This window comes from Apus apus, chromosome 6, assembly GCF_020740795.1.
Source record: "Apus apus isolate bApuApu2 chromosome 6, bApuApu2.pri.cur, whole genome shotgun sequence".
Classification (NCBI taxonomy): Eukaryota; Metazoa; Chordata; class Aves; order Apodiformes; family Apodidae; genus Apus; species Apus apus.
This window is the reverse complement of record NC_067287.1, coordinates 31,927,921-31,955,913: the sequence shown is the minus strand read 5'-3', so window position 1 is coordinate 31,955,913 and position 27,993 is coordinate 31,927,921. Positions and strand designations below refer to the sequence as shown.

Here is a 27,993-nt window from a genome sequence, read left to right as displayed (position 1 = left end):
CCAGAAAACTGTTGGCAGACACATTATAATGGAACTACCCAAAACACAAGAAAAAGGACAAGTGTCAACTGACAGTTCCATTTATTTAAAATGGCAAAAGAATATTTTATTGGGGAAAACCCCTTGCTTTTAGAACTATTGGCCATGTAAAGACAAAGCCATGAATAAGGCCATTGCATTAACTTTCACAAGAGAATTTCACCCTGGTCGATGAAGTATAATAGTAATGAAAACAAACTGCTGCATATAGAACACAAGTACAAGGTGCATGTAGCTCAAGAAACAAACACTTGATTTTTTTTCTTATTACAACAAAGATACACATTCAGCTAGTTACAATAAAAGTATTAAGTCATCAGTTGTGAGATTCTGTAGCACTGTTAACCTCAGTAACCCAGCGCACCAAAAATAAGTCAGTTTAGCAGTACTTTCCATTTAAATACGTTATGTGGTCTAGGTCCTTTGAACTTTCTTTCTCCCTGATTTTTGCAGGGGGTACATCAGTCTTCCTGGGCACAACACACTACATTGAACCAGTCATCTTCTAAGCAGAGCAGTAGTTATTTTCTAAGTACAGAAGTAGCTCTGCAATCCCTCTGAGTTGCACTGGGCACCACTGCTCCAGCAGGCACTGGGAATAGATAGCAGTGGGCTGAGAAGCTGCAGGAGCAACTGTGTCACAGAGTCACAGCCAGGCTGAGGTTGGAGGGACTGCTGGGGGTCATCTTGTCCAACCCCCCTGCTCAAGCAGGGCCACCTAGAGCCAGCTGCCCAGGTCCTGTACGTGACCATGCAGGATCCAGGGTGTTGTGCAGCCCCTGTGCTCATCAGCCTGCACCAATGCATGCCCTTCATCCAAGAGACCTGACACTTAAGACAACCCCTCCTCTTAACTATGAGTTGTTAATCATCTTCAAACATGCTGAGAAACAAGCATGTTCCTCCTCTGGTGGAAGCACAGCTTCATCCTTTAAGTACTAAAGATTGCATAACCTGCAGCCATTACTCAGTATACACTTTGACTTTGCTTTCCTGTTCCTCATTTCTAATTGCAAAACCACTTCATCATCAAAGCCTTCTAGCTATTCAAAGCAACAGTTAAAATAAATGCCCTGGTTCACAGTGCATGAGAAAATTAAGTTCTGTTCCACCTGTTGCAGCCTAAAGGGGGCATGGATTATTGTAAAAGATAGGAGTACCCAGAGCCACACCCTGGTAGATTAAGAACAGTGAGTAAAAACATACTCGATTTAAGAGTAGGCTCTCATTTTGTCTGATAGTGCTGCTAGACAGCATGATTGCAGTCTGTAGAGGTTTTAATCTTGATTGTACATGTTGAGTTGCTAGCTCAGCATGTGCCAGTGCAGCTTTAAAGTGGTGTCCTAAGAACTGCTCTTCATGAGAAAGATTGTGCTAGACACCCTATGCAAAAAGATCTCGCCTTGAGAAACAAGCAAAAATGAAATGCAGATAACATTGTTGACACATGTTCTGCCAGCATGCCCTGCTCTTAGGAAAGATAAAACCAAGACAAACTTCAGCAGCACATGGATTCAGTGGGGCATATACCTGCAGAGTGCTTCTCTTCTGTGATGCAGATGAAAATTCTTCCATCTTCAGAAGTAACTATGCAGAATATATAGAATATGTATATAGGCTACGCAGCCTCATGAGCTAGGAGACAGGCAGGAGGTGCAGAATGAGGTCATCACAATTAAAAGAGGATAGATTGGATCGTTGGGCTCATGTCAATGGTCTGGGCTTCAACAAGGCCAAGTGCCAGGTCCTGCACTTGGGCCACAAGAACCCCAAGCAATGCTCCAGGCTTGGGGAAGTGTGGCTGGAAAGTGTCTGGCAGAAAAGGATCTGGGGGTTCTCATTGACAAGCAGCTTAATATGAGCCAGCAGTGTGCCCAGGTGGCCAAGAAAGCCAATGGCATCCTGGCTTGTATCAGAAATAGTGTGACCAGCAGAAGCAGAGAGGCGATTGTCCCCCTGTACTCAGCACTGGTGAGGCCACACCTGGAGTATTGGGTCCAGTTTTGGGCACCTCAATTCAAGAGAGATCTCGAGGTGCTGGAGCGAGGACAGAGGAGGGCAAGGAAGCTGGTGAAGGGCCTAGAGAATCAATCTTATAAAGAACGCTTGAAGGAGCTGGGAACGTTTAGTTTGAGGAGGAGGAGGCTGAGGGGAGACCTCATCAGTCTCTACAACTACCTGAAAGGTCACTGTACAGAGGTTGGTGCTGGTTTCTTCTCACAGGTAATTAGTGACAGAACAAGAGGGAATGGCTTCAAGCTGCACCAGGGGAGGTTTAGACTGGATATTAGGAAACATTTTTTCACAGAAAGAGTGGTTAGACACTGGAACAGGCTGCCCAGGGAGGTGGTGGTGTCACCATCCCTGGATGTGTTTAAGGGTTGTTTAGATGTGGTGTTGGTGGATATGGTTTAGGGGAGAACTCTGTAGAGTAGGGATGATGGTTGGACTTGGTGATCCCAAGGGTCTTTTCCAACCTGAACAGTTCTGTGATTCTTAGGTGCAAGCTTTCTAAACAGAACCTCTGCAAAAGAACTAGCTTTCCTTTGAAACCTTCTACATACAGCCAACTGTTTTAAATGTTAAATTTAACTAATTCTCTTAAGCAAAAAATGCCATGTTTCTCCCATTGCTCTTGCTGAGGATCTCTCATTACTTTCCCTTCTTCCTCCACTCTGGCATGGTATCCCAGTAACTAGCAATTCTTTAATAAAGAACTTCTAAACAAAACCAGACTGCTGTTTATTATTTGCATTAGTTAAAAACTGCTACTGGACCTTCAGGTTGAGAATCCAAAGAATCAGAGGGAAGCGTGTCACCAAGTCACTGACTGCAGAGCAGGATGCATAAGCTGATCAGCTGTCTTAATGATGCAGTAGAAGACTCAGCCTTTAAGTTGAATATGCTGAACACATCTGCAGCAAGAACAGTAAATGTAAATTAAACAAGCCAAGTAGAGCTCTCATGGTCTACTCTTGGCTAAACACACAGCACAACCAGGTCCTCCCTACATAGCACCAGATTCAAATCTTTGGGTCAAACTACCATGGGGAAAAAAATAAAAAATCCATGCTTTCATTTGGAATTTTTGTCTGAAGCATGTGCACCCCAAAGGCTGGCAGTGCTCTGGTAACAGGCAGGATCTCAACAAGCTTGGCAGGGCAACACTTCCAAGCTGTACCCCTGCTCTAGCTTCCCTCCCCACCCCAGGTCCCCCCAGGCAGGACTACAGTGTTACTCCTCCCTCCCTTCCTGTCCTCCCTTCCCCTGCAAGATACACCCTGGAACATTCACTGTCCTGTTCTTCACCCCTGTCTTTACAAACAAGTGTGAGGAACAACTGATAGCAATTCCAGTCTAACTCTGGATTCCCAGTTTTTCCTATGCATTTGGAGAGACACGTTCTGATGTGTGAAGGGAAAAAAAGAAGAGCAAGTTCTAGCTCAACCCTCCCACAAGAGGCTGATGTGGGATATGTACCACAGTATCGATCTCTGCTGAGCCCACCATCCGAGACACCTCATCAAACTCTTCAGGAGACATTGGGAGCAGATTTTCTGGAGACTGGAGCCTGGAAGGGTGGCTAATGGAAAGAGAAGAGCAAGGGACAAACCTTCACTAAAGTGGGGCACAGCTGGACCACCATGTCTGGCTCTGAGCCCTGAAGGGCCACTAATGAGGTCTCCTGTTAAGAAGACCTAGCCTGTGAGAAATACATCATGCTTTGCAAAGCCAACATGGCTTTAAATGGAAACTGGGACTATGCAGTGATCTACATTATAACCAGACAAGTCCAACAAGTCTTTAAAAACTTGCTTTTCAAGAAATTATTTGCCAGTACCACTACCTGCAAGTTTCTAGGGTTTTTACCTTAAAATGTGTTTCAAAACATAGCACTGCATGAATGTGGTGTGATCAGATTCTTCAAGAGAAAGAGAGGAAAGATTTGACAGAGGTGCCTACACCTTAAATATTATGAAGGGGCATCAACTACAGCTAAAAAGTTATTATTAGATCCTAAAAATCCAGCATTTCTGTGGAAACTTACACTTCAGATACAGAAATTAACTCAGTCTTGATGTAGCCTGTACCCTTGGGACCATCTACATCCATGGGTTCTGGTGCTTCAAGGAAAAAAAAAGAAAAGCTTAATGTTTGGTCTTTTTTTAGCCAGGTTACTTCACATTGCCATCTTTATTGTAGCAAAAATAAAGCCTGTGACCCAGATAATGTGCAAGTCTCTTTCTTACGCATTTTACAGCACTAAGGTTAATTTATTCCATTTTTTGGGGGTCAGATTTTCCTTTTCACTTTTTCCCTATAGAAAATAGGGAATAAAAACAGCTGTAAAGTTTGATGTAACTGTATCAACACATCCTGCCATGCCCACACAGCCAGGATCAGTCCCGTGTAATAGTCAAATGAGTAATGGTTCCAGCAGTTAGTGGGAACATGCATCTCTGAAATATCTTCCAGGCTCAGATGAAAGCTGAATTAGGGGGCCAGGGACAATTACGTTTTCAGTTTTTGATCTGACTGGCTCTCATGTTGTGCCACTTCAAGAGCAGACCTTTTCTGAACCTACTTAGACACTTTTCAGCTGAGCAGCACTCCAGTGCAACTCTCCAACTGCTACCCTTTCTTTCCATGCCACAGAAATTATCCAGTGCCCACGTATCTCAAGAACAAACATCACACTTACACTCTATGAGCCATTTATAGCACTCACCCTCCTTAGGCCTGGAGTAGTATTTTCCAAAGGCATTGTCCTTGGGTATATCTGGGTACAGAAATCTCAGTGGATTTTCAGGAATGTTTTCAGCTGCCATCACTTTGTAGTTGCGAATGATATCGGGGAAAGTGACAGCACAGAGCTCCTTCTTGGTGTAGGGTTCTACCGAGTGGAACTGGGGCTCTGCAGATGAGAGACACAGCAGCTCTTCAAGTCTCAAAGTTTTAGAAAAAAAACATCCAGAAAAGCTGCAGCCACTGCCAGAAATTCAGATGTCAGGTGAACAAAGGGCTTACCTGGATGGCACCTACTGTGATGCAGGTAAATATTTAATAACTGTCAAAGGGAAAGGACAACTGTTCTGTGGGGTAGGAAGGCATGTGGGGGAGAGCACATAGTGATGGCTTTTGGTGCATTTGTATTCAGAATGACTGGGCTGTGGAAATGAATGTGGTATTTCATTCCCTAATTAAAGTTGTGCTACCTTTTCAACATGATGTGATTCAAACCTTAATGCCTATTAGGAAGTTTGATCCCAATCCACCACTCGGAGCTCTTATGAATCATAAAGGGAGATAGATAAAACCACCTTAAATGCTCCAAATGCTATCATCCTTTGCTCAATTTTTGGATGTTTCAGCTGCAAAGGCAGCAAAGGAAAAGGAGTAATTCGGGTACATGCAGCAGTTTTCCTCCAGGTGTTCTAGATTCCGGGCTCATCCAAGTGAAGTGTCAACAACTGCATCAGCCTGGCAGGTGGGGTTGATTCAAGTCGGATGGTAAGGGAAGAACCCTGATTGGATACAGGGGAGATTACAGCTTTTTGTGGCTTTTAAGTCTCTGGGCTTCCTGGAAATAGGGTGAGAGATGCAGCTTTACTAAGTGAAGAAGTAACCTTTTCATCAGGCCTTCTGGAAATGAGAAGAGGGTGACCTGCTAGGAAAATCAAGTAAGTGAATATGTGGTTACCTGAGGAGAATGTGGGAAGGTAGGAACAGATGTGTTGGACTGTGAGTTAGAGAAAGCTTTCTGAGAAAGGAGTGTTGTACACCAGGTGAAGTACTGTGAGAGAACAATAGTATAGAGGGCTGAGTTTGGCTGTATTGCACTTTTCCTGGGAAAGAAATCTTTTGATGTGGAAGGTCATAAGACTTTGGAGGATGTGCAGGTGTGTGGGTACTAAAGGTCTCTTGCTAAGAGAGACCTCAGGGAGGCAGCCTGGTCATCTTGTCCTCAGCAAACTTCCAAGCAAGAAGCAGTACATGGGAAGTGTTACTAGTCCTAGCTGGAACCTTGAACAATTTACTGTGTGGCTTATGGACTACACCAAGTAAGGCTACGGCTTGTGGCTTGTAAGGGGGAGGTGGAAGTGCTGCTAAGGTGGTGTCTTGTATTGGTTCTCTGTGTGGAAGAGAAGAGCATAAAGGCTTCTTGCTCTGGTGTGAGCTTATATTGTGAAGACCAAGATGTTCTCTGTTACTGACTTACCATTTTGAGATTCTTCTACCCAAGTAAATGTGATTGCTCCCTCTTTGCTGCTTTCACTGAACCTTAGTAAGAATGTTCCTGGTTTCTGGTCCTTCAATAAAGCACGTTCTTTCTCTTTGCTGATGAAACCCATGATGCAGCTGTAATGTTGAAAAGAAAAAGCTGAGTTTACTCCTCAACATAAAATCTAAGCTGTGCTGGGCTAGCTGGGAAAACTAAAAAGCTAAAGTACTTGTAAAAGCCTCAGAGAAGGCTTTGTCCTGTGAACAGCTGGCAAGTTAGCAGTAAGGCTGCTGCACTGTGGAAGCTGTGCATCACCAGACCTTCCCTCAGCACCCTTCCTTTTGCCAGGTGGCTTATACAATCATTTTCCTGAGCTTGAATAAGAGACTATTTTCTGTTGTCAAAACTGGGCTGTGGAAGTAGAAGTAAAGTTATACGTGTGCAATGCGGTTAGATTCCAGTTAGAAGTTTTAACTTCAAAACTACATGAAGGTGTTTCTCAGCATTGGCTGATGAAACAGTCTGCTAGCTACCAGACTGCACCCATAAAGTGTGGAGTTTGTTTTGTTCCTTGTGTGTGTTCTCTAGATGAGCTGTTAAGATTGTGTGACTTCAGCCCCCCACCAAATATACTATGCTCAGCAAATGTTCCTCTGTAGGCAAGGAGGCCAGCGTGGTAATTTTAAGAAATTGATTGGCTTGAATAGGTATTGTGGAGAAGTTGTACAAGCCAGAGCTATAGCATCAACCAGGTCAAAACTCGACAGCTGTTTTTAACAGGTCAGAGCTTCTTTGTGCTGCTGGTTATTCCTTAAAAGTATTCCACAAATAATGAAGCTTTGAGTAGTATTTAAAAAGTACTACTACTGTCCTCCTGTGCATTAAATTAGGGAAAGTACTTCTAGGACAAACTGCTAAATATATTTGATTTTGCTTAGAAATTTCAGGTGGTGTGGGCTGTGCAGAGTTATGGGTGTTTGGGGTTTTGTAGGTGGTGTGGTTTGTTGTTTGTTGTTGTTTTTTTTTTTTAATGGCATGCTTAAGGTAGCAAATGTGTATAATGATGCTCTTTAGCCTTCCCATGCCTCAGGCATGAAGAAAGGTGAGTGTTATTGAGACTGTAATACTTATACTTTTGTATACAAGGGGAGTCTATAGCCTCATGAATACTATAGGTTGGTGTCTTGCAAACTGTGAAGACATTTGAATAGGAGTTTTCAGTTTCTATTTTTGCCTTTAGAAAACCAAGCTCTGTGACTACCCAACAGAGCCAGCCAAGAGAGGAAAAACTAGTAGTACTGATCTGTGGTTTTGACTACGTTCTGGATTTAACTTGCACCTCCTTTTTCAGTTAAACCCTGGAGAGGGGCTTGCTCTCAACCTAGAGCAATGAGTAGTGCTATTAAAGCCTGTACTGCCGAAGCCATGTGCAAAACCAGTCCTGGAGGCACACATCTGCACTGAGGGAGAGCACCAAATGGGAGAGAGTGGCAACTCTGCTTCAGTAATGGTGCCAGAAGTTCCTGCTGCACTGGACTCCACTTAGCTAAGAAATATGTAGGCTTCAGGCAGGGAAACAAGGCTTGTAGTGTGAAGGGCTTTGACAGAGCTCATCTGGAGCTAGGGGGTAATAATTTGAAGCCTCCTGCTGTTGTAGATTTTGCAGACATGGGGGATGTTCCACTGAGTGCACTATTGACAGGGTTTCATAATGCAGCTGAACTTAAAAGGCAAGACTGTGGCCTTGGCTAAGCCTGTTTCTGGCAGCAATTTCTTCTGAAATCGGCAATACCAAAATCTAAAGTCTACTAAGTCAGTATTAAAAGGCAAATGAAACAGGTTTTCCATCTGGCAGAGTCTTCCTACTTAATACTCTATTAAAATTGGTAGGACTTCCTTCTGGGCTCCTGTTGCAGACTCAAGTTCAGAGTCTGGCTGCTGCCACCCAGAGGAGGTTCAGAATTAATCTTTGCTTGTCGGTAGGTCTCTTGTTTGTTGTTTTTTTTCAAGATGGATGATCACTTTGACTTATGCTTTGTGCACTTTAGTTTTCCCTGTCAAACACAAAAGAGGCTCTGTTCTAGGGTGTGGAAAGAATGGCAGCAGAGTAAAAAAAAAAAAAAAAAATTCAAAGCCCTGCTCTGTGACTTAAATGGGACAGCTTGGTCATCTGGCATTCTTGCTTAAAAGCAGTTGCCTCATTGGAGGCTTCCTCACTACTAGAATTCATTTCCTCCAGATTTTCTGCTTGAAAATTCTACTTTATTTTATCCCAAGTATCTGCAGAACCAATTTCACAAACTGAGGATGAAACTGCTAGTTTAAATAAGGCAATAGCTACATCTTTGTTAACTTCACTCAGGTCTTACCCATCATTCCAGAGACACAGGAGATGCTTCTTAATAAGCTCCAGGATTCCCTCAATCCACAGCCAAAAGGGAAAACTTTTATCATTTATATTTTCCTGCAATTCAGAGTATGGAAAGGTATGGGTGGGATGGGGGAAGAACAGGGATATTGAAGCATGAGTTTTATGAAGTAGAAGGGAAGCAAGCTCTCAGTCCTGACAGCATCTACTTGTTCTTGCATTTTTCTCACCTTTTTCTTCTTTCCCAACATCTCCATATTCTCATAGGTTTCTTTCCTTTGTTTCTCTACTCTAGAAGGACAGAAACTATTGGGAATGAAGTATGTACTGAATCTTAAGGCAAGAGGCAGTGTGGGAAGCCTGCCTGAGCCTAAAATACCCATAAACATCTAATCCATCATCTCTCCTGCAGCAACACTGGCCTGAGAACAGAGAAAACGCTCTGGTTCCTGCCTAGGCACTACCCTTACTGGAGCTCTTGGACATCCAAACCATCCCATGGGGCCATCAACCAGGCTGGCTAGCAGGACAGCTTAGACACTTTCTCTTCAGACTCCAATTTCAGTTTCTCATGAGACTCATATTAATGAACTTGAGTGCTTGTAGGTCACCAGAGCTATGCTCTTCCCCTGGAGTCTCTTACTGTCTGCTGTCATCTCCTGCTTATCTACACCAGCTTAGGGTTTAAAGCCAAAAAAAGTGTCAAGGGTTCTCCTGTCCTGCTGCAGCCAGGGTTACAAAATCTCATGCTGTAGCCTTCTGCCATGGTGCTGACCCTCTTGGCTGCCCTGTGCTAACTAAATCCTTGCCCTAATTCAGTTGCCCCTGCTCTGGGAAGTGCCTTTCACTATGAGAAAGAATTGCTCATCTTGCTGGAGTTTTTGCTGCTTGCTGTAATAGAACAGTTCTCCTTTTCAACTATTGATAGCAATTGCCTTAATAATGATGAAGATGCTGTGTTTAAAAGATGCCTTTTTTCTGTATAGTTTACACAGCTCGAAATCTCAAAATCATCTACTCCTTGCTCTTACAAGCTCTTTTTCTTCCTGCTGCTACTACTTTAACCTCACCACCAAAGCCTCCCACAACTAGGAAAGTAGAGAATAATTAGGGGCTGCTGCTGAAAAAGGGTTAAAAAACAAAACCAACCAAAACCACCAACCTTCCCTCCACCAAAAAGAAAAACAACACCCCAAGGCAAAATTTCCTGTTCCACCTTCAATTTGAAACTGCAGTCATACCTTGCAGAATCTTGTCCAGGGGATAAGGCCATCCTGAGATCCTCCACTTGTTGGCCCTGAACAGAATAAATTTACTTCAGTCATGTTCCATAAGTTACTCAGTAAGGCTGAAAGAAAAGTACTTAGAGCATCCAGTTCTGAGTGTTTGCTTAAAATCTGAGCTGTTGGACTAAGAAAAGTGCAAGGCTACAGTTTGTCCCCTCTGGAGAAGTTCACTGTGTAAGAATGACCCAATGTATTTGAACCAGACCTTGTGTAAGGGGAACAAAATAATAATGACACTTTCTGCACTGTGCTACACCTCACACCTGCCAGTTTGAAAACTCTTCTGGGAAGGAGACTGAAATCTTGTGCATCTCTTCTCCAGCAGAAGAAAATTGCCATCCATAGGCTTTTCTGTAGGAGCTCGATAGACCATACAACATTTTTGAGGTTAAGAGCTTTCCTGTCTCAACTTTGACTTGTAGGTTTTTTCACAGAAATTCTTCCTAGGTCTACCCCAACCAAAGAGTGACTTCATTCCTGTTGCAATCATTTTACCCTGCTTTGGTTTTATGCTAGCAGTGTTTCATAACCACATCAAAACAGCAAAGAAAATCCTACACTAGGACTACTGTAGCTGAAGCTTTCCAGACCCTGACTGTATTCAGAGCCATGGTCTTTCCATTCCAGATCATGCTATGGATTTCAGTAGTCAGGAATTTGCTGCTTTTTCCTCCCATCTCTCCCAGAATAAATTGGGTTAGGGAACTTGTGATACCTGAGACTGAGATTTTGTCAACTTTCACATCACAAAAGCAGCAGGTCAGTTGCATCCTGGCACCCTGTTAGATTCTGTGTCCCCTTGCACTAAGGGATCCTAAATACATAATGTTCAGCGACCTGGATTTTTTCAGTAGTGTAACGTTTCTAGCTGTAGAGAGAAGATTTAAATAGCATCCCTACTGTTACTCAGAGCTTGACAAGGCATCTCAGAAGTTCTGAAATGAAAGTTGACCATAGAAATGTGTCAGTGGTCACTTTTTCTTCCTGATGGTTAAGAAGAGTAATAGAAATTACTCTTCCTGTGGAATTTGGATAACTAACCTCTTAAATCATTAAGCTTTTTTGTCAGATCTTGTGTCTTGTGGAAATTAGAGGAACGGAGTTAGAGACTGCAATGTTGTACTTACCACCTAGAAACACAGATGGTAAATCCTTTTAAATATGAATGCTTTCTGAAACTTAAGGTTAGTGGAATATACTGATTCAACAGTATTTTATCTGTAGTGTACTATGCAAACTCAGTAGCTATGTCAAGTGCTTTGCCTATCAGGAGAACTGACAAGGAGTTTGGAAAACAAAATTCATGGACAATTAGGCTTTTACTAAGGACTCTCATCTGGGATCCATCCAATTTAGTATCCTTCATAGTGCTTGCACTTTAATATTGCAACTGTGTTTATGTGGATAGAATAAACCCCTGCCTGTACTTGGGGGCATGCATGAAGTTCCAATTGATGGTGATGGATTTAAAAACTGACCCAAAAAAACCCCCCAACAAAATGTCAAGAAACAGCTACCTTCAAAAAGCTCTTCAAAAGGCTGAAGTAGCCCCAGTCTGCACTGCCCTAATGCATAGAACTCCTTCCTAAGTTAGAACTGGAGGTTTTCTTGTGACCTGACCTCCATTTGCAAACTCTACTGAAAACTGGCAAACACTCCATTGCTATGAAGTGATAATATACGAGGCAAAAAGGTGTGACAGTCAACGAAAGCTTTAAAATAGTTAGCAGGACAGATGTAGAAATAGCTTCAATTGAAACAGTAGAACCAAAAGGTCCAGAGCCCTGGAAGCAGACCATACCAAGTAGCTTCTCTCCCAGCATGCTCAGCTGATCTGGGTTAAGTCCTCTCTTTGTTACAGATGAAAACTGCCAACTCAAAACTTCAGAAAGTGTAGACCACTTTGCATAAGGTGGATTCAGAAAGAAGGACAAGTTCTAGAATGGAAGGGAAAATACAATCTACAGTTCATAAACATTAGTTTTGGAATGTCACTTGAATTTACAGAAGTATATTGCCAAAACAAAATGCAGACTTAAGAATGAATGTCAGCTTGAGACAAATCTAGAATAGCAAGCTGCTATTCTGGCAGGCATGCCTTGCCAGGAAAAGCAGTCTCTTGGACTTTGCTTTGGGCATGTCTTCTCCCAGTGGGCAGAACTCCTAGATTACTCATGTATGCTCTATTTGAATTCCTGAATGTTTATTTTGCTTCTCACTGTATATACTGAATACAGTGTGTAATTATGTGAGTCTTAAAATTTTTTCTGCTTAGGATAGGTAAGTAGGTCACTGTGATTCTCCATTCAGTCAACTGATTGGAAAAAATGCAGCAGCCACATATATGGGCAATGCTTGAAAATTATGTATAGTATTTCTGATACAATTTTGGGAACTGTGGAGGCTCCTCTTCTTGCACATAAAGAGGTAGAAGTGTGTGTGTGTTTGGAGTTTTCTGTGTTTGGGTTGTTTTTTTCAATACCTTGGGATCAGTAGACAGCATGTTGAACCACAAAATGGAGGCCCATCCACTTGGAAGCTGGCTCACATTTGAGATCACAACAATGGGAAGGGATGTGGTCTGAAAGGGACACAAAAGGAAGCACGTTAGATGGCCTGTACCCCTGCTGCAGTCCTTCTCTGCATTACTCTGCTGTAATTTTCTGCTTGCATGGTCCTTTCACTTGAACTTTGTATGTAGAGGAAAAAGTGCAAGTATGATGAAGTACTAGAAAGATTCAGGTGATTTTTGTCTGGTAAAGACTCCCATTTAATGTTGGTTATGACAGCACTGTTGGGAACATAGTTCCTAGCATCTTGCTTCTGAAATAAATGGAAGCAGATAATTGGGAGAGCTTAAAACATGGGTTGGTTATGAGATACTTTGCAAAGCACATCTACTCCTCTTTATCCAGAGGATTGACAGCATTCTCACATTATATGTGTATACAGAGATGTTGGGAATTGTCACATTTTGAAATAACAAGTGTTTGATATCAAAGTACTTCTAAAAAAAAAAAATTAGGTTTTCAGTATGAATGACACAGAAATTTAAGTCCATCTGTTTAACCTAAGACATACCTCTAGGTCTATTACCAAGCCAGGCTGGCACAGCTGTGTCTCAAAACTCAGAGAGTGAAGTTCTTCTGTTACAATGAGAGGACCCTTTAATGAAAAGCAAGTAATTTAAAAAATAAGAACCTTTCAGGGACTGAAAACTGCCTGGGGGGAAGGTAAGGCATTTATCATGAGGGAGGGAACCTCTATAGTCCATGGTTACTTGCTCTGGATCTCAGAAACAGCATATAAGTCAAAGTCAAGTGTCAATGCTAACTTCCTAAAACTGTTAGAATGGGCATTCTCTTGGTACCTTTTTGATTCCTACCCCAAAGCCACAGAAAAATCTGTCCTTGTCAGAAAGCCCTGTTAAAGCTAGCTGTCAGTGAGGGAGAGTCCAGAGGGACACCACTCTGGCAGCAGTTCTCACTTGTAAACACCTCCTACCTCCTGACTTTTTTTCCCAGAAACACTGAACTCCTCTCCTATTGATCTGTCATCCTATGTATTTCTTAATGGCACTAAGTGGAGGACTATCTTAAATGCATGAATACCTTTTTAGCATTGGGCAAAAGCTTTACAAACAAGGTTAGTGCTGCTTACCTCATTTGTTCTGCTTCCTGCGTTTTTCTGTTCTTTCAGTTGCTGCAAAGGAACAAAAACCCTGTCACTCATTTACTTCAGCCACAAATGAAAGTGGTAAGGGATGCAAAGGTTTGCCTGCTCCAGTTGTTCAACTGCTTGCAGACTTGCTACACTAGCATCTGATGTGATTTGGTTCTGAGGAAGCCAAGGGATTAAGCTATATGTAACTGCTGCACTTTTATAACCCATTCATCTGTGAAAACAGATATTGTACCCTTTTGATGTAATGCCTTTGTGAAAGATGCTGTAGAAGAACAGAAGCAGTGTGCAATCTGGAGGAATCAGAAATACTGGTTTGTCAAAGTACCCCTCTAAACTGGACAATAAACTTCAGGCAGTATCTCATCTGGGCAAGGAAGGGAGACTTCCGTGTTCACTGGTTCAGGAGTTGCATTTTTAATTTCTGTTGTAATGATGGAACCAATATGATTTATCTTGCAATCTGCGGATCAAGTGTTGCACAGTCTGTTGAAGGCACAATTTCTTGTAACTGCCATCTCCTAGACAATTTTTCCCTTCCAGTTTCAAAGCTCTTTAAACTATTCCAAGATCTCCCACCTAGCATTTTTAATAATCTTCTCATTCTCCTCCAAAGAACTCAGTGCAACATAAGCTGTATGGCAGCAAATACTCTTGTTTGCATCTATAGCCTCATTTCAGTGACAAAAGCATTTCAGTTGAAACAGGCCAAAAACTTCAAAAAGGGAAGAACAAAGGAAGATGTTCAGTTCCTCTTATGCAAAAGTAAACAATGACTTCCACAGCAATAGCAATTTGTTTCCATCCTACCACACCCTCTACCCACAGAATTACATGGATGTGTCAATAGAAGAAAAAATCCCCTACCAAGTGCCTGAATTCTGCTGCTAGACTTCCATTAGTAGATTCTTCCATGTTCATTACTTTTGTGCTCGTTCCCAAAATATTAAATTTCCTGAACCTTCACAAAGAGAAAATAATAGTCTCAAATTGATTGAAAGAACCCAATATTAATATCCCAAATTGTAACGTAACCTGTAACATACCCTTTGACTGAGTTCTTCTCATTTATGTCTCTGTCAAAAAAAAAAAGACAAATAATAAAAACCTCTTTAAGATTCTGCCACAGATACAGAAAATGTGGGTGTGTGTTTTAGTAGCTGCCTGAGAACTGGCAAAAAGCTGCTGTGAAATCCTTTGTGCAAAGGAGAAGCCAATTGGTTCAAGCAGTCAAAATTGTGCTACACAGGTTATCTCTTAGTGAGGCTTAAGTTTTGCTATAGAGGCTTTGTAATCAAAGTAAGTCCTTTTTTTTTAATACATAGGCTTTAACTCTTGCTCTTAGAAAAAGTATACAGTACTGTCATTCTAAACCTACTTTAAAAGCATCCAGCTTGTTGAATGAATTGCTGCATCACTTGAATCAGTTTTCCCACCAGTTAGGGTTTTACAGAGTTGTATTATATCTGGTGCACTTCTCAAAGCCTCAGCTCCCACATCCACATAAGTATTTATTTTTCCTTTTCTCCATTTCAATCAAGTTTCTGGACCCTAGATCTGTCTCAAATGAACAGAATGCCTCTTAAAAACTTGAGTGTGAAGACAAAAACCCACCTGCTTTCTAAAAGCACAGGCCTCTCATGACCTTACAGCCACTGTTGTTATTTTGGAGAGCCTGTTATCTTCTTTCCCTACCCTTAAAGCAAATGCTGAGGTCTTCCGTGCTTTGTGACAGGTCTCTAATGACAGAGACCTAGAGCAAGGACATGGGTAAGAAAAAGGGAGGATGCACTTGCTGCCATGGAGAAACAGCCTGCTCCTGGCCAGCTGAATACTTGTCACATGAGTGCCTTTTGGATTTCTGAACACGAGGACTGTTTACCACTAACACACAGGGATGAGAAAAATGCAACATACTTATCAAATAGAACTTTCACTTTCAAGTTGTAGTTCAATTCCTGCAGTTTCACCAGCAATCTGGAAAGAGAGGGTTTCTTAAATGATGACAATTGCAAAGGACAGGTTTTCTTCTATCACTCTGCTTATCATAGGTATATTTATGGTGCACAACTCAGGGCCCCATATAAACTCCAAGCTCACTCCATGAGACATACCATACTTGCAGTGACAGGACAAATTAGCAAGGCCTGTAGACACTGATCCCAGGTCCTACTTTAGAGAGGAAACTAGGGCAAAGGAGTTACTCTTCTGCATGACAAAGAGGTCTGCGTGTGTGTTCTGCTGTTCCAGAGTGTTTCTTGTACATGTGGTAACTCCTGGTGAAGAGTAAAAGCTAAATGCAAGTTAAACTTTGCTAGAAGACATCACTCTGCCCCATGGCACTACCCTTCTCCTGACCTCAGCACTTGGGCTACTGAGTAAGAAGTGCAATCCCCTTGGCTGTAGGATGGCAATGACACAAAAGGCTAACCTCAAAATAAGATGGGGAAGGGGAAAACATACCTCAGCTTTACAGTGAACTGTACTCCTGTCTTCAGAACTAATGGCCTCTGAGGATGCGTTGGCATGCAAGGCTGCCTCTCTACCACAAAAGAGCTAAGGAAAGAAGAGATTAAAGACACTTCAACTTATTTATGTTGTCTTTAAGGAATAAGAAATTACATTAAAAAGTGAGCTTTAGAAGAATGGTGATTTACCAGTAGTACTAGATCCTTTATTCATTCAGTTTCAATCTACAGAGGTCTTTGTGTGGATTTCTTTCACTTGCATCAACACTAGAAATATTGCAAGTATGAAGTGACTTCATGAGGGCTGGCTTTTCTTAGGCTGATGGCTTGAGGAGGGAAAGTGCTACCCTGAACTTCCCTGAAATCAAACAGCATGTGAACATGGTGATGCAACTGGCATAATCCAAGTGAGGAGTGTTGCTTCACTTGCCACTTCCCAGTGCTTGCTACGGTCTTTTGGTTACGGAACTGTGAGACAGTGCTCAGTAACAACACATGCCCAAGAGCCAGATAAGCTAGCTAGGGATTTGATGAGGGCTAGCTAGCCCCATGTATCAAACTCCTGAGGCTAACCTGTTCTGATATACTCCAAAGTGTTGCTGTCTTGGGCATCTTTTGTGCAGCACACTGCTGTGGAGATATAAATTCTGAAGTATTTTTACTGTTTACCAAGTCCTGTGCAGCATGGACACTTTTTTTTCCACTATACTCACAAGTAAGACAACTAAAGAGCAGTTGACAGATAATTAACTGTAGCTGGACTTCTGTAGTTCTTGTTGCCTTCACTTAATTAAAAAGCAGCACCTGTGCTTTCTAATTGAAGATTAGTGGTCAAAACATCTGAATGGGACTCTGGACACCTGGGTTTTAGCCCCCCATAACAAGGTATTGCCTACAGTATCTAAGCCCCTGCTTTTATTTACTAGTTTCAAGTCTTCTGCAGCATGTATTCCTGTATACTGTATATTGAAAGGATTCTGATCTTCTGTGGGACAAATACGAGTTACAGTAACTTGCATTCCAGAGGTGGTACAGCAATATGGCTGGCCTCTCCATGCTGGAGACAAAGAGAAGGCAGGCATCCAGAGACAAAGGGTTGGAGAATCTAGTGTGTATTTATCTTGAGCATAGCTTGTTGTGGATGGCTTCTTGCCTCTGTTTACTTGACCTCTGCAGGACTGAAGCTTAAAGCAAGGAAAGGACAAACAGACTAGGAGTTTAATTCTCTAAGCAGTGCATATTGTGGCATAGCTCCTGCTAACTTCAATGATGACTGATCACAAACCCTTTCAGTGGGCCTAAACTTGTGGAAACCCTAAATAGGATAAATCTCAAAACCAGTTCTTTAGTTTAATGTTTGTGACAAACCTAGGAAAGCCTCAGAAAATGGGAAGCTAGTGTCCAGGACACTGAGGGAACAGAAGGAAAGGTGGCCTCCATCCATTTACTCACAAAAATGCAAAAAAGACCCTTTTTGTCTGTTACCTCTGGATGAGTTGTTTGAAAAGACTGTGTGTCTGATCCTGCAGAACTTGTTTATTTTTTGTGATGGGATCAGGGTCATAGGTAAACTTCTGCTCCAGTTCCTCAAGCTTTTTGAGCTGCTGACGAACTTGCTGTAGACTTTCAGCAATGGTGGTGAACCTAGAATTACACAGTTGTATTACTTTTAGCATGGCTTTGTATTGCAATAATGCTGAGACACCAGCCAGGAGGCTGCCTAAGGACTAGGCAGTGCACAGAGAACACTTCTTGCTAATTTGAAACGTGCTGAGGTAGTAAAACCAATGAAATGTAGTTATGCTGTGACAGAATCAAAATGTGTAATATGCATAATTAGTGTATTTCACAGATCTGGTGTTACAGAATCACACACTTCAAGCTCCCAGCCAATGCAGTCATTGACTGGAGACTTACCAGTTCTGTAGCTGGTCAAGACAGGCATTGGGTGGGCCACCAATACAGGCAGTCTGTTGCCTGTGTTTCCACTCCACCAGCTCTTCATTAATAAGAGCACTCTGTGTGTGCTCTGTGGCATTCAGCAGCTGCACTATCTTGTTCACCACTTCCTATAGAGAATATTAAATTACTCTGTTAAAAACACAGGAAAACTAAGTACTGTTTTTAGCCTTGTAAAATTCTGCAATGATCTTGAAGTAACAGTTTGTCAGCAGAGGGTGTTTCCTAAAACACCTGCTTCTTTTTAGCTTGTGTTTGCTATATTAAGTGAAGAAACAATGCACATTCAGCATTGCTGAATCCTAAACAGCCAGTGTCTCACATTCACCTGTCCCAAGTGTGTATCTGGGAGCACCCAGTGCTTGCTGTAGATTTGAGCACTGCAATGAGAGAAGCACCTTTTAACATAAATCTGTTTTTCCTCAAAAATGTGACACCAAGCTGGGAGGAGTGGCTGACACACCAGAAGGCTGTGCTGCCATTCAGAGAGACTTAGACAGGCTGGAGACTTGGGCGGGGAAAAACCTGATGAAGTTTAACAAGAGCAAGTGTAGAGTTTTGCATTTGGGGAAGAAAAACGCAATGCACCAGTACAGGTTGGGGGCTGACCTGCTGGAGAGCAGTGTAGGTGAAAGGGACCTGGGGGTCATGGTAGACAGGAGGATGACCATGAGCCAGCAGTGTGCCCTTGTGGCTAAGAAGGCCAATGGCATCCTGGGGTGTATTAGAAAGGGTGTGGTTAGTAGGTCAAGAGAGGTTCTCCTCCCCCTCTATTCTGCGTTGGTGAGGCCACATCTGGAATATTGTGTCCAGTTCTGGGCCCCTCAGTTCAAGAAGGACAGGGAAGTGCTTGAAAGAGTCCAGCGCAGAGCCACAAGGATGATTAAGGGAGTGGAACATCTCCCTTATGAGGAAAGGCTGAGGGAGCTGGGTCTCTTTAGTTTGGAGAAAAGGAGACTGAGGGGGGACCTCATCAATGTTTACAAATATGTAAAGGGTGAGTGTCAAGACGATGGAGTTAAGCTTTTTTCAGTGAAGACCAGTGATAGGACAAGGGGTAATGGATACAAGTTGGAGCATAGGAGGTTTAAGATGAATATCAGGAAAAATTTTTTTACTGTAAGAGTGACAGAGCACTGGAACAGGCTGCCCAGAGAGGTTGTGGAGTCTCCTTCTCTGGAGACATTCAAAACCCGCCTGGACGCCTTCCTGTGTGATGTACTCTAGGTGACCCTGCTCTGGCAGGGGGGTTGGACTAGATGATCTTTCGAGGTCCCTTCCAACCCCTAGGATTCTATGATTCTATGATTATGTGATATTTTCCCTCTCACTGTTGTTTCAGCTTTACATGACAGAGTTGGATAAAGGCTATTAGAAGAGTTGCTTACAGAGTTTCTAGATTTTCAATCAGGATGGAAAAAATGAAATCTTAGTTCAACTAATAGTAATAGAAAAGCCTTCTTCCATATAACTTATGCCAACCCAATGAAAATGAATGTGTGTTCAAAATGAAGTGTGGTTGCCTTCTGAAAGAAAACTGGTCTGTTACCTTTCTCTTGAGGTCAAGTGATAAAAACATCATCTTGAGATTCATCTGTTCCTTCTTATATTCCTCCTGTGACACACCATTGGAGTCATGCTCTGTAAAATAAGTCCAAATTGTGAAGTTGAGGCTGAAGGAGTGGAGCAGGTAATGCTGGTTGAGAACAGGGAAGCACTGGGGGGAAGAGGGACCCTGCCTGGCTAACAAAGTGAAGTATACCTTGAAAGCTTAAGGGAGGAAATATTTACTGCCTCCTAGACGTTTTTGTGATTTCTCCTTTCCCCTTTCTGGAAGGACAAAGCCTACACTTAGAGCACGAATGCAAGGAAAATCCATTACCCCAGTGAAGTAACTGCAGAGTTGCTTGCTTTTTAGAGCAACAACCTGATTTTTTAAAAGATACACACAGAGCAATTTGTTTTAATGCTGACTTCAGACATGTGTGACTCCTATTAACTAACCTGGCAATAGAAGCTAACTCTTTGAAGGGAGGATGTTTACAGCCTCCTGTGAGTAGCCCAGGCAGACAGATCCTACACAGCTGCCCTAGCTGCTACCTCTGCTGCTCCCTGACCTTAAGTTAGAGGTAGTTTTCTGCCTCATGAAAGTGTTAACCTGCCTTGGAGTACAAAGAGGAAGATCACGGCTTAGTGCTCCCCTTAGCATCTTCTGAACGTGCCCCTCTTCTGAGGGACAGTCAACTGCCATCATGTGTTGGAAACTGAAGGGGTGTTTTTTAGAACAAAGTAATGAAAAAGACCAAGATCATGTAATGAAACCAGTGTGGACTACAGCTCTATGTGCCTCCCTCAGTACACAAGGGCCTACAAAACTTGAAGCAGGAAAAGCATTTTTAAAATACAAGATGGCAAAGAGAAGCATAAAATGAACTACTTAGATGTATGGTTGAATAGTCAGTCTACAGGGTTAGCTATTTCTAGTAGGAAAGGGATGTAGAAGACAAAGGAATGCTGTGTTAACAAAGGTACTAACTCTGTTAGAGTAATACACAGATTTTCAGGAATTTAGGTTTCAGCATAAAGAATTAATAAGGGAGGGACATTATTAGCAACTCTGACTACACAATGTTTGGTTTAGTGTTCTGACATAAGACAGCAGAGTTACAAACCATATGCAATAGAGTATGTCCTTGATAAATTACTGACCTCTGTTCTGTGAGGTTTTATACCTAAAGTCATATTCATCTTGCATATTCTCTAAAGTCTTGATGTCTTGCTCCACATCCTATAAAGCACAAATGAAAGTGGCCACAATGGTTAAATACTTCCATGTAGTGCAAGATTTCTGATTGGGAGCTGCCCCAGAACCAGCCATTTACAGAGATGAAGTCCAGTTGTACAGCAATACTTTTTCCTGTAACTCCCTAACAGGAAATACCCCTAGACTTCACCTTTTATTTACCTTTCCTTCTCAGCTAACTAAAATCTGCTAATTATAAAATACAGAGGAGCCATCACTGTCTATACTGGCTACAGCAGAAAAAGTTGGAACAGCACACAGCATTTTAAACAAACACTTTCAGACTCTTAGGCATTGCTTGCAGACAAACACCTACATGCTAAATGAAAATAATAAATAGAAAAATAACTATCTTCTAGTTAACAAAATGGTCAGTATATGATTTCTTAAGAGTTCTTTCTCAGTTGCTAGTATTTCAGATAAAAAGGTTTTGTTGCTGAAACTCAAGCACAAGAAATTTGACTGATTTAAACCAGTCAAATCTGTCTCTACTGTGGTGCTGTTAAAAATAATTAGTTTCTATTTTCAAACAGTCACTGATGATAGAGTTAAAAAACAAACCAATACCTTGTTTTTACTTGTCATTTTAGAAAACCTTATTTTATGTACTGAATGCTTTTCAACAGGTATGAATCAACAAACACCACTTTAAAGAGTTACACTGTACTTACCACAACACTGTTTTTTACAGCCTTAACTTTTGCATCAAGCTCCTTCTGCCTGTCCAGCATCCCAACCACAGTGTTCTGTATGCTCCCCACTTCCATCTGAGGGAAGCAAGAAGAACAAAAACAAAAGTCAAACCAGAGTGACTCAAGACAGCAAATATTTTTCATTAATGTAACTTAGTGTTTTTCATTGGCAAAACAGCTTAATGAAAAATGTTCTGATAAATCCTATGAAGGCTTTATAATATAAAATCAAATTTGAGTGAATTTGCAAGAAAAAAAGGATTAAAAATGGCTGGTGATGCTGCATTTTTTCATCATAGCAATAAAAAGCTATAAACATATCCTCTTTTCTCTTTGCACAAATCTATTCTCTTGTTTATTTTGTGCATCTTTTAAATGTATTTAATTAAATTGGTGACCCTGTATGTTGGGTGACATCTACATTAAATGTCAGACTCAACCATAGAGGATATGGAGAGAAACAGTCTAAGAGCAAGAACAAGATAGGTCTTGGGTACAGGCAAATGGGGTAACCTGGTATGCATTTTTTTTCCTAGAAGGCATTCAAGCACACTGTAGATCTCTGTATAACAGAGCTTCTTTCAAAGCTTACCCAGTATCATTCAGGAATCTTACTGCATGACATCAACTCAGGCTTACAGTAATTTGAAAGACAGATTTTTCTTTTCATTCCCTGTATTAGCATTACTATTGGTGTCAGAAACTTGCTGTTTCTCTAACATGGGACAGTCAGGTATGCATTTTTGCTCTGACTGATGCTTCAACTTAAACTAAAGTCATCTACAGTACTTATCTTGGGAAACTAGCAAAGGTCCCCCTATCACAGATTTTAAACTAGACCACTAAGGCAATATGAGCACAGTCTAACACTTGGGGTTCTCCTTTGGTGTTTAAGATGCTTATAACAGTGCTTGCTCTGCAGCTTATCTTCTGAGCTCTGGGAAATGAGACTGCTTACCAGAAAGCAGCAGTAGGGCATGATGCTGTACCTAGTGCCAAGAGCAAGTGTGGGAAGACTTGTTTCCCTTTCTGATGATGCAAATGTACTGTGTGCTGGTAAGGCAGCTGTGTGTGCCTTACCTCATGTGCCAGAATAGAAACTGAACAGCTCAGTGCAGCTACAAGGGAGCAGGGAGTGGCTTTGTTGGCTTTGACAGTCACGTTTTCAGAGGAGCTGCTTTTGGACATGGTAGTTTTAGAACCCTTGTTGAAAGCCTATGCCTTTCCACTCTCTACAACATGCATTCAAAACCTTGCTCTAAAGGAAAGCATTGTGGTATCAACACTTACTATGCTTGGTCAGTCATTGCTTTATTGCATAAGGGGGTTACATCTAGCTGTCTAGTTTGCATGTCTTTTCCAACTGCAGAATTTCTCTTGTAGAATGGTTTTTGCCAAGGAAAAATCAAAAACATGAGAGGTCAGAGAACAGCCAAGGAATGTGGTTCAGAGGAAAGAAATGGGCTTCATTTAAAAAACAATACCAAAAGAACCCACAACAAAACAAACAAAACAAAACAAAAATACTTTGAGATAACTGGGAAGGAGAATGATCACAGAATGATTTGGGTTGGAAGGAACTTTAAAGATCCTCTACTTCCAACCCTCCTGCATGGACAACCTGTGCCAGTGTCTCACCACCCTCGCAGTGAAGAATTTCTTCATAATGTCTAACCTAAATCTCCCCTCTTCCTGCTCTGATCCACTACCCCTTGTCCTGTTGCTACATGCCCTCATAAAAAGTCCCTCCCCAGCTTTCCTGTTGAAAAAATAATTGTAGAGATCACACCACTCAAGGAATAAAAATTGCTTCCTTGCCATTTCCCATCTAAATGCCTTGCATAGCACGAACAAGATGCACTATCCAAGTGGTATTAGATTTATACTGGATATTAGGAAGAAATCCTTTACTGTAAGGGTGGTAAGGCACTGGTTGTCCAGTGTAGCTATGGCTTCCCCCTCCCTGGAAGTCCTCAAGGCTGGGTTGGATGGGGCTTGGAGCAACCTGGTCTAGTGGGAGGTTTCCCTGCCCATGGCAGGGGCTTGGAACTAGGTATCTGGTCTTTGAAGGTCCCTTCCAACCCTAAATATTCTGTGATTCTATGCTACATAGTACTTTTCACTTTCATGTCTTTAAAAAAACCACGTTGGGCAGAGGGAGGGCAGCATGTTTCTTCATTCAATCTTTTTCCACTCCCTCAGTCCCAAATAATAGGAAAGGGCAGATACAACTGCAGCAGGTATTCCAAGACTAAGTTACCTGACTTGACAACTGGGCACTGTTCAGTATTTTCCTTTCTTCTTTCAGACAGTTGTTGATGATCATTGCCATGTGAATTGGGTCTTCTTGGAAGTTATCCTGGCATTAGAGAGAGCCTTGTTAGAACTTGTAAGTTCATACTTCTCATCTCTTGTCCTTCAATGAGCTGATTGGCAAAGAGATTAGTGAGTGGCTGTGTGTGTGTCTCAGGGCACACATGTGCCATAGCATGCTCCCAAGGCTACAAGAAGTGTGACAGCTGCAACCATCTCCAAGAATGAGTTTCTGTTTTAGTTCCTTAGTGGATGAGGAGATGGGCATTTGCACAAAACAACAGGAAAAGGCCAGAGATGTTACTCAGAGAACTGAGACACTTCCCTGTGGTTCTAGAAAGCTCATCCTCTCTCAAGAGCCACCATCCCACACCCCTGAAGTAGAGCTGCTGGTTTTGAAGGGTGGGTGTTCTAGTTTGACAGGCACAGCTCTTGCTCACTGATGTAAAGTGCCACTTATGAACACAGTTGAGGCTTGATACAAATTCAGTCTTGTTTCACATGCACAGCAAATTGGTTGAACCATGCTCTGAATGGTGTACTGCCCTGCTCTGCCCAGGAAGGTGCTCCCCTGGGGGTTGCTGAGCTGTACTGGTCTTCTTGACTGATCTTTCATTTCTGGTCTATAGTTACTATGGGCTAAGTACAGCCTGGTCATTTTCTCCTCAGAGAACACTCCCCTAGTCACCAAGTTGTGGTGAGAAGTTAGGTGAGTGGGAAGTAGGCTGTGGAGAAGGTGACTGTGGAAAGATACTCATGGAGTATAGGACATGGAGTCCTACAAAAAGGAGGTGAGGACTGACTAATGAAAGGAAGTCACCTAAGAGTGTGTTCTGGACTGGTGCTCACTGTCAGTTGCTTCAGCACTTTTCTTTGTCAGTACAATATCATGCCCTGAAGTGCATCGTATTGTTCTTTGTTATTAACTGTAATTCTGCAGCTACAAGGGGAGGATTTCTTCCCTGTGTGTGTTCTGCATCAGAGGCTTGTTAGGACACTGAGGAAACTGGCTGGGGAAGGGGTGGTGTAAGTGAAACTACGTTTGAGTAAGTGTTCCAAATACATACAGTAAATACCTCACAAAAGACAGCTTTCTAGAGTTTTCAGAAGCTGTACCTGTACTGGTAGTGAAAGTAATTTTCTAACTGTAGAGAACTGAAATAAAAACAGACAACATCTGAAATTTGGCTTTTAAATTAGGAAATTCCCTGGGAAAACCACTCATGGCAGGCTAGTTTGTTTAGTGGCATCCAATTGCACTATTGCAGCAATTCAAGCATATATATATATACACACATATACACACACACACCCTCCCCCAGGCATACCTGAAGATTACGTTTGCTTTTCCTTATGTTGTGTTGCAGCAAAAAGTTGTTTTCTATCAGGAATCTACTAAATTGATCATCAAGCTGTGACAGCAGGTCATGGAATAACACTGTAGCAAATGATACATCAGTGGCTGCATGTTCCCTAGAATAATTTAAGGCATGTTTGTGTTAAATAGACTTTCAGTACAGCATTCAGAAAATGCGTACAAGAGTACTTTATCTTTAATCCCCAAGTCCTGTTGCAGTGTATGCAAGCACTAAACATAAACCAGTTTTATTCTCTCAACTTTATTTTCCTTTATACAGAAATGTTTTCATTTGTATTGTTGTTGGCACATTCTGTGTAACTTAATTTATCCATTCCATGCACATCAAGAAACTAAAAGTGAACCTGATGCATGTGCATGTTGTACCACTCTTCTAAAAAGACACTCCACATGTATTGGCAAAATTTGAAAGCAGGCAAACAGTGAGAGTTGCCAGGGTAGGAGCTGATCAGTATTAAAACAGTTGCTTTTGTTACAGACCAACTGAGGGAAACATGAGTTACTCTAGGTGTCAGGACCCTCTGAAATCCCTGAAAAGGGGTAGGAACACAGGCTACAGCACCCACAGAGCTACTGAAGTGTCCTACCAGCAGCAAAGGCTCACCCAGCGGCTTGCTTCCCCAGTATTTTTCAGCCTGTAACTGTGTGTATGAGAACATGGCTTATCACACAACCTGAAAGCAAATTCCTGTGCTTACCAATCCTGGTTTTCCAGCCACTGTGCCAGGTACTGCCTGATTTCCATAGGAAAGCTGTCATCATACAGCTGGTGAACTTGCTCCAAAAACTTGGAGTCAAGTTGCTGTAGCTGATACCACTGAGTCATCCTGAAGAGAAAATGATGCAAATGTTTAAGCAATATTTGGAATAAACTGGTGAAATGCAACTAAGTTAAAGTTTTCATGAACAATGGCAAAATTGGAGGAGTAGGGAAGGAAAAGTGCTTCCTGCAAGCAAACGTTTTGTTTTCAGCTGTAACAGCTTCACAAAGCTATTCATTAAAACTGAATTTAACTTCCGTGCTTGTTTTAAAAGAAATTTCTTTTTAAAATTGCAAAATAAGACAGTGTACTACTTAAGGAAAAGTAACTTGAAGCTAAATCGCCCTTTTGTATGAAAACTTGCATTTTTTTATTTTCCTTTGAACCCCTTTTCAGAGCATTTAAGGTACTGGTAGTGCTACAGCTCTCTTGCTTAACAGGGGTATGGGAATGAGGACCTGTGCATTTGCTATCTGTACTCTGCAGGATTGAGGTACAAACGTACTCCCGACCACACAGAGGTGGAAAAAGTGAGAGTGGAAAACTAAGAAACCTCTATGGGTCCATTTTCAGGTGTTGTCCTCAGTTACCTGCGCTGAAACTGTACTTGGATCTCCAGTCACTTTAAATGGAGAAGTATTGGAGAGCTGTTTTTCCTTTTATATGTTTTAGTCCCCACAATCAAATTTTTAGGCTAAATTAAGTCATGTCTGCAGTAGACACAGGTTACTTAAAATGAACCAGTATGTCTGAGAGAAGCTACGCTGTAGGATAACACTTCTGACAGCGTGGCTGTATGTTGGTATATGGGCCCTGCTGCAGACCCATCAGTGTCTTCTCACTGGGCTGCAGGTGATCATCTTGTAATGGAAATGGCATGTGAAGAGATATGTTCAAGGAACAGTCCAGGCTGAGAAAATGGGTGGTGAGATGCATGTGTGCTTGGATCTGCAGCCTTTAAAAAAAAAAAAGGGGGGGGTAATAGGACCTATCCAAGGAAGAGGGCAGCAACAGGGTGAAGGACCATCTGATATGTGGCTTCCTGACAAATCCCTTTATGTTTATATGCCAGTTCCCTCAGCTGAGTGGTGTGTGCTGTGTGTGAGAAGTAAGCATGAGTAAAAAATGCTATTATGTTTAAAGAGAGGGTTTTTAGGATTGTGATTTGCATGGGATTCAGACTGCAGGTAACACAAGGCTTGAGCATGCTGTGGTGCCACTGAGGCAGTTCCATGGGACACCGGTTGAGGAAAGCTGGAAGAATTTGTCCCAATGCATGAAGTTAGTCTGCTTGGCTATTTCCCCCAGGTGCCTAGATGAAGATGTACTCTAATATTCCTGTGTCTAAAAAGCAATTAGACTGGAAAAGGGTTTAGGAGCAGCGACAGAGAAGCAGCCGAAGAGGCTGGCAACGCAATCCTTGGGGAGGCAAGCAGGGAAACACTGCAAAAGCGGGAAGGCAGCACAGGCTGTGGAGGAGGCATCAGAGATGCCAGTCCTGGGATGCAGGGCTCAGCCTGCCACGGACACAGGGACAAGTGCAGGGCGCAAAGTCCGTCCTGCTGCTCTGCCTCCCCCTGGCTCAGGGCAACACGACCGCAGCCCACGGGTGTCTCTGGGGAAGAGAGACCCTGCTGCAAGCCCCGCACGGGCAGCTGCCTCAGAGCTGTCCGGGCCGGCGTGCCTCAGTACCCCCGCAAGGGGGGTGTCCCTCGGCCCCGCTCCTGCCCGCGCTCCCGCCGCCCCCCCCCCACCGCGGCAGCTGGGGACCAAAGGCCGGTGGGCAGCCGTCCCTTCCGCCGGACACCCCGCACGCCCGGGCCTGCGGGGCGGACACCGCAACCCCGGGCCGCGCCAGCCCCGGGCCGGGCCGCGCCAGCCCCGCCATGCCCGCGGGTCCCCCCCCCCCGGCGGCTGTTGCGGCCGTTACCGCCGTTACCCGCACTCACCGGTTGCCGAGCCGAGCCGCGCGCGCTGCCCGCCGCCCTCCTCCCGGCGCCCACAAATACCCGCAGCGCCGCC

The 27,993-nt window shown here is 42.7% G+C and overlaps 1 protein-coding gene across 1 annotated transcript; it reads right to left on the bottom strand.

The window, feature by feature from the left end:
- Window positions 1-64: 64 nt before the first annotated feature.
- Window positions 65-27,993, bottom strand: STAT1 (signal transducer and activator of transcription 1). The gene is made up of 24 exons (XM_051624202.1): window positions 27,921-27,993; window positions 25,909-26,037; window positions 25,161-25,305; window positions 23,780-23,878; window positions 21,499-21,594; window positions 20,734-20,812; window positions 19,574-19,665; window positions 17,983-18,134; window positions 17,551-17,709; window positions 16,061-16,153; window positions 15,515-15,574; window positions 14,644-14,673; window positions 14,465-14,558; window positions 13,577-13,618; window positions 12,998-13,081; window positions 12,399-12,497; window positions 11,718-11,853; window positions 9,872-9,927; window positions 8,632-8,726; window positions 6,260-6,399; window positions 4,769-4,954; window positions 4,088-4,163; window positions 3,520-3,622; window positions 65-2,954 (listed from the first exon to the last, which is right to left on the bottom strand). The coding sequence occupies exons 2-24, from the start codon at window positions 26,034-26,036 to the stop codon at window positions 2,931-2,933; spliced, it is 2,268 nt and encodes a 755-aa protein (XP_051480162.1). The 5' UTR covers window position 26,037; window positions 27,921-27,993; the 3' UTR covers window positions 65-2,930.

Bases quoted from the DNA above. Each gene is read 5' to 3' on its own strand.
- STAT1 (XM_051624202.1), bottom strand. From the start codon at position 26,036: ATGACTCAGTGGTATCAGCTACAGCAACTTGACTCCAAGTTTTTGGAG. The intron at 4,955-6,259 runs GTAAGTCAGTAA...TCTCATCTGCAG, and splicing joins GGTAGAAGAATCTCAAAATG to AGCCCCAGTTCCACTCGGTA. The intron at 3,623-4,087 runs GTAAGTTTCCAC...TCTTTCCATTAG, and splicing joins TTAATTTCTGTATCTGAAGT to CCACCCTTCCAGGCTCCAGT.